Here is a 13,441-nt window from a genome sequence, read left to right as displayed (position 1 = left end):
TGCTAATCATGAATATAAGAGAATGAACATTGCAAAGGCTAAAGAACTCACCAGTTCCTGATTGACAAGTAGACAAACAAGAAAAGAATAGAATCACTTTGAACGTCAACAAAGCAGTATAACCCAGGACCTTAGATGCGTCAAGTTTCCAAGGGCTTCAAGGAACCCAGGGCAATGCCCATACCCAAGGAAGGCCGAGAGAAATAGGAATTCCGGTGGCCTTGGCTTCCAGCCGACCAAGAGCCAAAGTAGAACAAGAGAATAAGCGAACAATAGAGTGAAGATCTTTAGCTTTTTAGTGAAAATTTTTTGATTAAAGGTCTGTGCAAAAGGGAATGGGGGAGGGATTTATATAGCAGTCAAAATTGAGCAAACATATAAGGAAACAAAATAATTTAAGCAACGAACAAGGAAAGGAAACATGCAAATATGTTTGAAATCAATTTAAGAGAGAAAATCTGTAAATCCTAATTTTTTTTAGGGAAAGTGTATCAGCAGAATCCAAACAAAATCGAACTCACACAGTATGGTATTGAATGTATATAGACGAACTAGTGCTCAAAATCAAAGATTCGAACCACTTTGGTTTGATTTCGGAAGATATTGCTTGCCATGTTTAGGCAAGCACCTAGGTAATACCACAAACGGACAATCAGTACCAAAAGGATTCGAATATGGCAAGAGAATAGTAGTCGAATCCTATTATCAGTGGGATTAGGAGAGGGAATTAAGGGGGATGCAGCTAGGGTTCTGGGTTAGGTTAATTTAAGAGGGGGGAGTGAACGATGGTCGTTGATCTTGAGAGATCAATGACTGAGATAAAAAATTGGACGGGTGGGTCGTTTAGAAGCGGGTCGCGACCGGGTATTAGATATGGGTCGTTTTGTCTTTGGGCTGGGGTAATTGGGCTAGGTATTTGAGTGTTTGGGCCATTAATTTGGTTCGAAATTTGTTTAAAAATTGGAATGTTGTTTAAATACCCAAAATTTATCAAAAATAATTTATCAAAGTAATTAATAAATAACAAAAAATATTATTTGTGCACTAAAATAATTAAAAATAATAACTTAACATTATAAAAATATAAAAATCTATTTTGGCACAAATAATGTAATTATACATGAATATAGGCTATTATTGCAAAAATATGCAATTAGCCTAAAAATGCAAATGCAATTAATTAATGAAGTAAAATATTATAAAACATACATGTTGGTGTAAATAATAAGTTTGAATGATTAAGTCATCACAAAATAATTAAAAGGATAATTATTAGATATTTATATAATAAAAATATAGAAATAAATTGATTTAGAGCTTTAAAAATTATGAAAAAATATAGAAAATGCTTGTATAGGTTTGTAAACTAAATGATGATGCAAATATGCCATTTTGAAAGTATATATGCATTTATAGAAAATATGAGGGAAAAATTGGGTATCAACAGTTGCCCCTCTTTACTCGGGAATGATGAAAGAATTGTCGGGTAAAGAAATGATGACCGATTTTGACCGAATGGGATGATTTGAAAAATGGAGGCCGAACTCTGGCTTTTGAGTTGCCTACATATCCCTGGTGTTACGCGAATCAGGTCGTGTGTAGTTCAGGATCCAACGGTGAACTGAACCGATAGAGTTGTTATAAGAATAGTCGTATGCTTTGGAAAGGCTCTTTTAGATAGGACAATATCAAATAAGTTTATACGAAATCGTGAACGGATGTATCTTAGAACGGGTATCTGAATAGTCATCAAGTGAAAGTGGGTAACTGATGGTGGTTGACTGTGTTTGAAATAATTGCAGGATATGAGCATTAAACAGAAACCGGAGCGAAGATTGCTCCTGTTAAGAGAACGGTTACCTCCTGGATTACCTGCAAAACTTAAACACAATGCATGCAAGTATATATGGGATTATTGCGAGAATTTAAACATGATGCAAATTCCCTTTGGACCATGAAAGTTGTCTTTGGACGATGAGGATGATGTCCTTAGACCATGATGTTTGGGCCATGAATCGCGTGATAAAGGATTCACAGGCCATGAAATGATGTTCTCGGGCCATGAGAATGGTGCCTCTGAACCATGACGCCTTTGAATAATGATGTGCAATATTGAGAGGTCCTCAGGCCATGGCATGGTGTCTTCCGGCTATACGGATAATGCCTTCAGACTATGACGCCTTTGGACAAAATGGTGATGTTTCAGCCCATAAGATGCAAAGACATGATGCTTGGTCATATGCGAAGCGAAACAAGACAAAGCTTAGTCTTGTGTAAGATTGGGTCAGAGCTTAGCCCTGGGAAAGTAGAAAATAGTGCTAGATTTCAAGTAGCATAACGGAGGTAGCATTTGGTATTATGCAAGGATAAGGCGATGCTTAGCCTTATGCAATTAGGGAGGCAGTGCTTAGCCTCATGCAAGGAAAAGGAGACAGTGCTTAGTCTCATGCAATTAGGAGACAGTGCTTAGTCTCATACAAGGAAAGGCATAGCTTAGCCTTATGCAATTAGGGAGGCAGTGCTTAGTCTCATGCAAGAAAAGGAGACAGTTCTTAATCTCATGCAAGGAAAGGCAATGCTTAGCCTTATACAATTAGGGAGGCAGTGCTTAGCCTCATGCAAGGAAAAGGAGACAGTGCTTAGTCTTATGCAATTAGGAGACAGTGCTTAGTCTCATACAAGGAAAGGCATAGCTTAGCCTTATGCAATTAGGGAGGCAGTGCTTAGCCTCATGCAAGGAAAAAGAGACAATGCTTAGTCTCATGCAAAGAAAGGCAATGCTTAGCCTTATGCAATCAGGGAGGCAATGCTTAGCCTCATGCAAAAAGAGGGCAATGAGTGATAGTAGAGTATTTCTTAGCTGGAGATATGTTTGCGTTTGGCAACTTTGTCATTATGAAAATAGTGATTTTTGTGAATATTCCTGTTATGTTCATTGTGCCTGCATCTAAAGAAAAATCGTGAGCTTTGCGGGGAAGGTTGGTCTGTGCTTTCACCTTCTTGCTTTGCTCTTATTTCGAGATCATGTTCGAGTTGTCCTGGGTAGCATCTGGTTGTTTATAAAATAAAGTTTTTGAGAAAATATGAGTACATTTGATTAATGTAGCTAATTAAAAACATAGTAGTATGCAATATCAAGTAAGTTAGATGAACTAATGACTGTGACACTTTTAGAGACATTGCGACTTCTTTGCATTAGAATTTTGAGGGTCCTCCTCAAAATTCTGCCCCAGTTCAATAAGCGATTCTTTGACCGTTCTACATATGACAAAGTTAGCTGGACTTGCTCCGGAATTTTGAGGATCCTCCTCAAAATTCTGCCCCAGTTTCTGACCATGGTAAAAATGAAGATTTTATTGAGTTGTAATCGAACCCACAGGGATGCCTACGTATCCTCTCTTAAATGATAATTAGGTCGAGCGTAGTTCAGTTACATCAGAAGAAATGCGAACAATCTAAACATAGTATCTCTTGACTGCGTCTAAGTTGATGGGCTTTGGCCAAATTTCTCCGTCCATTTCCGCAAGTATGAGCGCTCCTCCTGTTAGTACTCTGTGAACCATGTAGGGCCCTCGCCAATTGGGTGAAACTTTCCCTTTGGCTTCATCTTGATGCGGGAAGATCCGCTTCAGCACCAGCTGCCCCGGTGTGGACTGTCTAGGTCTGACCCTTTTGTAGAAAGCTCTGGACATTCTGTTTTGGTAAAGTTGACCATGGCATACCGCATTCATTCTTTTCCCATCAATAAGAGTTAATTGTTCATAGCGACTTCGTATCCATTATGCGTCACTGAGTTCAGCCTCTTGCATAATTCTTAAAGAAGGAATTTCGACTTCAGCGGGAATGACAGCTTCAGTACCGTAGACCAGCAAGTAGGGGGTTGCTCCGGTTGATGTGCGGACTGTGGTACGATACCCCAATAAGGCAAATGGTAATTTCTCATGCCATTGCTTGTGGTTGTCTACTATCATTCTCAATATTTTCTTGATGTTCTTGTTTGCGGCCTCCACGGCTTCATTCATTTGAGGCCTGTATGCTGTGGAATTCTTATGCTTGATCTTGAAGGTTTCACACATAGATTTCATTAAGTCACTATTGAGGTTGGTGGCATTGTCATTGATGATGGATTTTGGCACCCCGAATCGGCAAACAATACAATCCCTGACAAAATCTGTGATGACTTTCTTGGTTACAGCTTTGTAAGATGCAGCCTCAACCTATTTTGTGAAGTAGTCTATGGCCACTAAAATGAACCTGTGCTCATTTGAAGTGGCAGGTTCGATCGGACCGATGACATCCATTCCCCAAGTGACGAAAGGTCAAGGCACACTTGTTGCATTGAGTTCATTTGGTGACACTCGTATCATATTTGCATGTATTTGGCACTGATGACACCTTTGAACATACCTGATGCAGTCTGTTTCCATAGTCATCCAAAAAATATCCTGCTCTTAATATCTTCTTGGCTAAAACAAAATTGTTCATGTGTGGTTCGCAAGTTCCGGCAATATCTCTTCGAGCAGTTTGGAAGCTTTCTTGGCGTCAACACACTGTAATAATCCTAAGTCTAGAGTCCTTCTGTATAGAATTCCTCCACTTTGGAAGAAATGGTTGGATAATCTTCGGAGTGTGTATTTCTGAGTATGATTTGCATGCGCCGGGTACTCTTCTTTTGCTAGGTATTCTTTGATGTCATGAAACCACGGATTGCCATCCGTTTCTTCTTCAATATGAGCGCAATAAGCTGGCTGATTATGGATTCTTAATGGAATAGGGTCGATGAAATTCTTATCCGGGTGTTGTATCATGGAAGACAGGGTGGCCAATGCGTCTGCGATCTCATTCTGGATTCTCGGAACATGTATGAACTCTATCTTTGTGAATCTCTTCATCAACTCTTGCACATAGTACAGATATGGTAATATTTTGGTATTCTTTGTAGCCCACTCTCCTAGAACCTGATGTACCAAAAGGTCTGAATCACCAATAACCAGCAATTCCTGAATGTTCATGTCAATGGCCAAATTGAGCCCCAAGATGCAAGCTTCATATTCTGCCATATTGTTGGTGCACGAAAATCTGAGTTTTACGGATATCGGGTAATGTTGACCTGTCTCTTATACCAAAACAGATCTGATACCCACTCCTTTGAAATTTACAGCCCCATCGAAGAACATTCTCCAACCGTCGTAGGTTTCAGTGATCTCTTCTCCTACAAATAATATCTCTTCATCGGGAAAATACGTTTTCAACTGTTTGTATTCTCCTCCTACAAGATTTTCTGCCAGATGATCTGCTAATGCATGTCCCTTGACTGCCTTCTGAGTTACGTAGACGATGTCAAATTCACTCAATAGTATCTGTCATTTTGCTAGCTTCCCGGTAGGCATGGGTTTCTGGAAAATGTATTTCAGAGAATCCATCCTTGATATGAGATACGTGGTATAGGCACAGAAGTAGTGCCTCAACTTTTGAGCTATCCATGTCAGGGCACAGCAGGTGCGTTCCAGCAAAGAATATCGTGCCTCGTAGGGTGTGAACTTCTTACTCAGATAGTATATATCATGCTCTTTTCTCCCCGTCTCATCGTGTTGTCCCAAGACACAACCGAAAGCCCCATCTAGTACGGACAAATAGAGTAGTAATTGGAACTTGATTACCTTATAGGAGAATTTTCTTAGTAATTGGAATTCATGAGTTTTGTCAAGTGAAATTGGTGACGAAAATGAAGAAGACATTTATAATGGAGAAAATCGGATAAGGGGAGAAAAAGGGGAAAAAAAGAAGAAAATAAAAAAGAAGAAAGAAAAGAGAAAGGTAAAGAAAAAAAAGTACTAATAAAAAGGAAGTAGTGTTTGTAATACACTTTAATACAATTAACGAAAGAGCTAATTAGTTTGGGTGAATTCCATTTCGAAAAGGGCATATATGGGCCAACTGTGTAACTCTAAGGGCATATATAGACCAACTATGTGACTGTAAGGGCATATTTGAGCTAAAGTATTAACGAAGGGCAAATGTGCTCAATTTCGTATAATACAAGGGCATATTTGGAACTTTGCCCTTGTTACTTTAAATACGATGTTTGTTTTGGTTGTTACTTAAATTTTATTGTATCATATCGTTAAATCCTTCATTACGTAACGACCGATTTGGTGTGGTTGCATAGTAATTAAATAATTTTATTTTATTATTTATTCTACCTTTTTATATAATAAATTTAAACTGTATCATAATTTTTCTCTATAATATTGCAAGTTTATTTTTCATATTGTTGGTGCGTGATATCATGAAACAATAACAAACGATACAATCTATCCAAACATTGTATTAATCAAAACGATACAGTATAATACAATACAATATAATATAATACAATACAATACGATACATTATGAAACGACTTATAACAACCATCCAAACAAGCTATAACTGTAATATGCGCTTTGTTAAAGTAAAGATTGCAAGGGCTACTTTGATAATTTGGATTCTCTTTGAATTTCTTCTATCGTGGGCTATCATTGGCGAATTCAACTCCTCTCCAATTCATTTCCTATTGTCTCCGTTTTCCCAAGTTCCTGCTTGGATGGATGACACATATTCCTTTTTTTTTTATATTAATGGTTTAGATTTAATTTACAAAAGAAGAGTCTTAACCATGATTGAAATAATAGATAATATTAAATATATAATTTTCAAATTTTTTATATTTTCTCCTACAAACTATATCAATGGTGCCCAAAATTACTCCAAAAATAGCACCAAAAATCATGCAGCACATACAATTATACAGATTCTTACCATGGATAATACGTTTTTGAGAGATCATTGTTAGAGCAAAATTCAACCAAAAAAGGAAACACCCTAAAATTGACTACTAGAAAAGGAAACAACAATGAATAAAAATTTAGACAATGAAGTTTCGTTATTGCTGAAAATAAATTGACTATTCATGCTAGGTTCTTGCAAAGACTCGTATGTAATATCAGTTTAAGAATGAGATAAAGAGCATTTTAAGATCACTTACATCAGTAATTCAATAATTTCGGGGAATTATATACCATAGCGCTCCAATTTTAAGGCAATCAATTTCTCAAGATAATTTTTAAAATTTTCAGCTAGCTTCTTCCCTGTTTCCATTGCCAGCCCTTCACCGGTCACTTCAAAAATCAATGAATTAAAAAGGATAAAGAAGATATTCACAAGTTGTACATTTATCAACAAATAATTTTATATTTATTTATTTATTTATTTATTTATTACATGTACGATTGTGTCTTGTTTTTCATGTATATGTCTGTTGCAACACTGAGATATACTTCTTTCACGACTGAAAGTCGAATGGGGATTTACTTTTCTTTGAAGAATTTTTTCTTAAAAAAAGTCTTGACTATTTGAAAAAAGCAAGTTGTAATATAAAATAAAAATAAAAAAGAGAAAAACTTAGTAACGAACGGGAAAATGGCAGCTGAGAATAATTTGATCACTTATACATTCTGAAAATATAATTAAAGCCCTTTTTGTTTTGTTAGAATTGTAGGATTTCCAAAATTATTGGGAGCAAATGAAAATAGACTATATTACTCTAACCATGATTAAGACTCAACTTTTGCAAATTAAATGTAAACCATTAATATAAAAAAAAAGGACATGTGTCATCCATCCATATAAGAACTTGGGAAAATGCCGACAATATGAAATGGATTGAATTGCAAAAGTTTACAAACTAGCGTTTTCTTGTGACAAGTATTTTTCCACGAGGACAATAACTTTACTCAATTTCACAAAAATAATTGTCTCCCATATTCCCGTTAAAATAAATTGATTGAAGGTGTGTTTGGTACGAAGGAAAACTTTTCCCATAAAATGTCTTTTAATTTTTCTATGTATTGTTAGCTTAGATATTTGAATTTTTCTTTTTTGTATGAACTCATTTTTTTTTTCAATTATGAGGAAAATGATATTCATATCCTTTAATTCAAGAGGGGGAAAACAACACTTCTAACCCATATTATGATCCACACAGACTCCGACTCAGCCCCAGTCCTCGCGCCCTGGCCCCCTCCATGGCCCCATCGCACCCCCCTATATCCACCAACTCCCTCATCCCCGTCGCACCTACCCACCCCCTCGTCATAACCCACCAATTCCTTATATTACTCCTATGCTCACCCCATGCCCCAACAACGACCTCGACCTACAAACCCCACCACACACCCACCTATCCTTTTTTCCCTAGTATTTTCCTAAATTCTATATAAATATTTTTTGGATAATGTTTTTTGCTTACTAACAAAATATCAAAAACTAAGTAAGGAAATTATCTATTCTTCGGGAAAATATTTTCCCTTATATCACAAGTTGAGTATGTATTTTGCTGGTTATTTCTTAATTTATAAATTTAATTTTCGACTGAAAACATGTTTTGACCGGGTCACTCAATATCTTTAATATTCTCAAATAATAATTTCTCGCCAAACACAGTCCATTAATGCTTTTGATCTCCGTTAATCGAAACAATAAATATAGATCTAAAAGAATTAAGAGATGATTTCTTAAACGATTTGGTATGTAATTTGTAAAGGCAAGAAAACGAAATACTTAAATTACACAAGAATAATTCTTCGAAAATAACCTCTCTACTTCGTAAGACGGGTAAGGTCGCTACACATTATCATCCCAAACCTTACTTGTTGTTGTAAATTATACAAAAAGAAATTTCTTAAAAGAAACAAATGAAGGTTGAAAAGGGGCCAAATCTGTAGTTTAATTGAACCTAGAGGACTACCAATACAATTTCCACCACAAAAAAGCAAAAAAGCAACCAAAAAAAAAGGCAACTTCTCTTCAATCAAAAACCCTACGATCTCCTCCATTCTTCTTCAAACCCTACCATTCCATTCACCCCGCCGTATCTCTCCGCAGCAAAAAAGTTCTAAGGCGCACACACACACACACAGAAGCAAAAAACAAAATCATATCGAGTAATGGCAAGCAGTGCAGAGCCTAAATTGGAGAAGAAAGAAGTAGAAGAAGAAAACCCAAGTGCTACTGCAGATGATGAAGACACTGGTGCTCAAGTTGCTCCAATTGTGAAGCTGCAAGAAGTTACTGTCTCCACTGGTGAAGAAAATGAAGACGTTCTTCTTGATCTGTTAGTATCCCCCTAATCTTTTATTTCACTGATCTCCCCACTTAAAGAGTATAGATTTGTTTATTATTTTTTCCCCAAAAATAAACTTTAAGCTCTTCGAGATTGCATAAAATATTACTGTGTCTCAATAACCAATCTAGTTGGGGTTGGCTATATGGATGATCTCTAATCATGTTGCTCCATTTAGACTCTTTCATTTGATTGTGATTTCAAATATTTTTTAAAATTGTTTTAAGTATAAAAAAAAACTTTTTGTAGAGTTATCTCGTACCTATGTTGCTGAGTGTTAGCAAATATCGGGTGGAATAGTTGAAGCATGCCACCACATGACTAAAAAATATTTTTAAGTATAATGCATAATTATATTACTACCTTTTATGTCATTTTTATGTATGTAATCTTATTCCAAAAGTTCAAGGAAAGTGAATTGAGTTTATTCTTGCCAAACCCCATTCTTAGGGAGGGATGGAGTTATACATAAAAATTTGGTGAACTATCCCTTTTGCGAAGCAAAAAGAGAGAATGATGATTGGTTGTGGGTATTGTAGGAAATCAAAGTTATACAGATTTGATAAGGAAGGGAATGCATGGAAAGAGAGAGGTGCTGGGACTGTGAAGCTTCTCAAGCACAAGGAAACTGCAAAGGTTAGGCTTGTCATGAGACAATCCAAGACACTGAAAATCTGCGCCAACCACTTGGGTCAGAATCTTTCTTTCTCGTTTTGTTTTATTTTTCTATTATGTGTTTGTGATTGTATTTATTCTGAAGTGTTGTTTGATAATCGTTTGTGTAGTCCTTCCTACTATGTCGATTCAAGAACATGCTGGAAATGAGAAGTCTTGCGTGTGGCATGCTGCTGATTTTGCTGATGGGGAATTAAAAGAGGAGACTTTTTGCATCCGTTTTGCTTCAATTGAGAGTGAGTACTCTGTTTATGCATCTTTTGGATTTTATTGTTCTGCTTTTAGCTAAAAGATGCTTTTCGCGTAATTTTCTTCTTTGTATTTGATGTCTGCCAACCACGCGAAAGTGCTTTGGATAGGATAGCCATATGCTATTTTACGTGTTCTATGTCAAAACTTGATTTATCAAGTGCCAGATGAAAAATGAAATAAGTTAAACACAGACTGGGTCACCAGTTAAATCAAATGCAACCTCCTTTTGTAGGCGTTGAGATTGGGGAACCTCTAGTGTAGAGTGCCCTAATTTGTATTTAAAGACATTATTAGTAATGAATTAAAATGGTTCCAAATGGAATGGATATAGAGGATTCCTATTGATGAGTCCAGCTAGTTTGAGTTTGATGTGTTAGTAGTTATTCTATGCTACCTCCTATTTTTGCAACAACTTTGGAGCAAATCTAGAGTGAGATTACTTATAAAAGAGAGAAAGCAGGAGCAAGTGTAAAACCATGATTTTCTACTTTCTAATGCGAACAGATTTTTGCATTGAATGTCCAAATGTAAGGGTGTATTACATGATAGTACCAGGAGAATTATGTCTGGTAGAGACCAATGTGTGTAGTTTATATCTTCTGTTATTTGGAGATAGACTGGGATATGGTTTGAAGAGTGAAATAGCATAACCATTCTCAAAAAAGAGTGAGATATCATAATTTTGTCGAACTAGCTTGGAATGAGTATGATATTAACAATATGACGAAAGATGAGCATTATCAGCATATAAATATAGGTTCTACACGTCTATGATAGCTCATACTAAGGAATGGTGTTTGGGAATTGGTACTTCTACGGGTTTAGGTACTGATTAGAGTTTGCCGATGAATTATGGTAATTAAGTAATGTTTATTCACTAATTTGATTTTGAGGTTGATGAATCTAGTATCAGAAATGAATTTTCTGGGATATTCTTGACTTGTAAATCGCAATTTTCTGAGTCCATTCCACATTATAGTGATTACTGATTAATGGCTCCAACCTCCTTGAGTACATTCATTAAACTTGATAACATCATGGGTTGTAAAGCTGCAACTCGTCTTAAATCAACACTGCACAACTGTCTGATATTACCAAGATTTGTAGACTAGAGTTATATGAGATAATTGGAGCGATTCTTCACATTACCTCTGGGTCCTTCAAAACCATAGTATAACATAGTTTTTATCTTGTCTCTCAGATTGCAAATCTTTCAAAGAAAAGGTTGAAGAAATTGCTGAATCTCAACAGACGAAATCTGAAGAAAGTGAAGGAGCTGCTGCTGCTGCTACTGAACTTATTGAAAAACTTAGTGTTGAAAGCAAAGATAAAGAAAACAAGGCTGAAGACAAAGAAGCCCCTGCACCTACAGAGGAAAAGGAAGATAAGAATGAAGAGAATGCTGTTGAGAAGAATTAAATTGTTTGTATTTGTCAGTCAGGGTTTTCTTTTTTGAAAGGTTTATAGTATTCATTGTTTCTGTCTGATCCTATAGATATGATAGATATAAGCAATGTGTCTTGTGGTCTTATTTGTTGGTCTTTGTGGTGGTTTGGATTTTAATTGGGTTCTGGAGTCGAGTGCAGTTTCTTGTTTTAATGGTCTTTGATGTCTTCTTGTACTTATTGATTGTGAGTTTGAAATTTTGGTTCACAGGGTACACCACCCAGTATAAGAGAAACATGAGTCAAAACCTTAGTGCTGTACTAAGGTTATTTCGTGGTATAGTTTTATGTGATTTCTCCTTTGTTTGGAAAGTGGGGAAGGGATTAGGAACTTAACTTTCGTCATTTTTGGGGTTTTTTCAAAAGGAGAAAGTTGAAAGGTGAATTAATTATTTTCTGAATGGCCTCTTAAAACTTTGTTTCAGGAGGTGAATCTGCAGGAAATTTTAACGTTGAAGCAAAGGAGCGCTTTGTTTCTCTTCGTCTTAAATGAAAGAAAACAATTCTTTTACATTCTTGACTTTACAAACCATTCCTTTTAGTTCCCTGTTTACCTACCAAAGGTTCAATAGACACGAGCCAGATTCTTAGAAGGCATTGGATGAATGGGAATTACGAGGACAGCATTTTAACAGCCCAAGAATGTGGCTTAGCCATCAATAAAGTGGTGAAAAACTTGGGTTAATGTTCAATATCTAGTGCAGGCTGATAAAGAGAGGCGGGTAATTTTTTCCAACTCTTTATGGGCTACAATCCGATGCATATGGTAGTAGGAAGTAGTTTGTACTGGACCGGACCGGTATTAACCCGGCCCGGCCCGGTTTGGTAGTTAGGGGGTCGGGTGGGCTGGGTTAGGGGTTGGTCCGTAAAAAAAAATCGGTTAACCGGACCGATTTAAACCGGTTTAATAAATTCTCTGTTGAACTGATTAACCGGCCCGGCCCGATTCAACGACTATTTTTGATATTTTATTTTATTTTATTTTTAAAATCGAATTTGACCGTTGGCAACGGTCAGCTTCAAATTTGACCGTTGCCCAACGGAATTATTGCAAGAATGACCCTTTTTTGGGCAATTATTTTATAAAAATAACACTTTTAGTAATTAGTAATTTAGCCATTTGAAAAACTATAAATACACTCCCCTCTTCTTCATTTCTTCACTCATCTCTCATTTCTCAAACTCAATCTCAATTGTGATTCTCTCATTCTTCACCTAAATTGCAATCAAGTATTTGGCTCTCATTTTTTTTGGGAATTTAATTTATCGTATTATTTGAAGTTTGAACTTTGAACTTTGAACAATTGACGTTTCTTCGTGGTAACATTGGAGTTGCGAAAATCATCAAGTGTTCAAGTTATTTCGGAATTCGGTGCACTCCCTCCAACTCTTTCTCTTATTTACTATTTTATTTGCATATTTAATTTTTGTTAGTAGTTAAATTTTCACAATATGTTTAATGTTGCAAAAAGAGTTTGTAATAAGGTTGCTAATGCGCATTGTACTGATCCAAACCGTATGTTAACAACTAATACTTGGGAGGCCATTAATGATGTTGTTCAATTTTTACATAAATTTTATACAGCTACTGTTGAGTTTTCTAGAGCATATTACCTTACTGTTACTATGGCTTTAGTACATATAGCTGAAATTTCTTTTCTACTCTCTGAATTTAAGAAGAAAGAAAAATATAAGGATGCTGTTGAAAAAATGCAAGCCAAATTCAAAAAATATTTCTTTCCAATTCCTCCGATTTTTCGAATTCCTCCGATTTACTTAATTGGTTCTGTTTTAAATCCTTCTATAAAGATGTCTAATTGTCATCAATTAATCAATGCTTTATATAGTTAAATGGAGATTGGACCAACTGAAACCCCAAATATATATTGTTGTATGAACAAGCTAA

The 13,441-nt window shown here is 36.0% G+C and overlaps 1 protein-coding gene across 1 annotated transcript; it reads left to right on the top strand.

Annotated features, from left to right (window-relative positions):
- Positions 1-8,799: 8,799 nt before the first annotated feature.
- LOC107809165 (ran-binding protein 1 homolog c-like) lies at positions 8,800-11,771 on the top strand. The gene is made up of 4 exons (XM_016633758.2): positions 8,800-9,154; positions 9,703-9,854; positions 9,949-10,074; positions 11,292-11,771. The coding sequence occupies exons 1-4, from the start codon at positions 8,988-8,990 to the stop codon at positions 11,507-11,509; spliced, it is 663 nt and encodes a 220-aa protein (XP_016489244.1). The 5' UTR covers positions 8,800-8,987; the 3' UTR covers positions 11,510-11,771.
- Positions 11,772-13,441: the final 1,670 nt, after the last annotated feature.

Source organism: Nicotiana tabacum, chromosome 23 (assembly GCF_000715075.1).
Source record: "Nicotiana tabacum cultivar K326 chromosome 23, ASM71507v2, whole genome shotgun sequence".
Lineage (NCBI taxonomy): Eukaryota > Viridiplantae > Streptophyta > Magnoliopsida > Solanales > Solanaceae > Nicotiana > Nicotiana tabacum.
The sequence above is the reverse complement of the archived record's forward strand: the minus strand, read 5'-3'. Positions and strand labels throughout refer to the sequence as shown.

Bases quoted from the DNA above. Each gene is read 5' to 3' on its own strand.
- LOC107809165 (XM_016633758.2), top strand. From the start codon at position 8,988: ATGGCAAGCAGTGCAGAGCCTAAATTGGAGAAGAAAGAAGTAGAAGAA. The intron at 9,155-9,702 runs GTTAGTATCCCC...TGGGTATTGTAG, and splicing joins GAAGACGTTCTTCTTGATCT to GAAATCAAAGTTATACAGAT. The intron at 9,855-9,948 runs GTCAGAATCTTT...TCGTTTGTGTAG, and splicing joins AATCTGCGCCAACCACTTGG to TCCTTCCTACTATGTCGATT.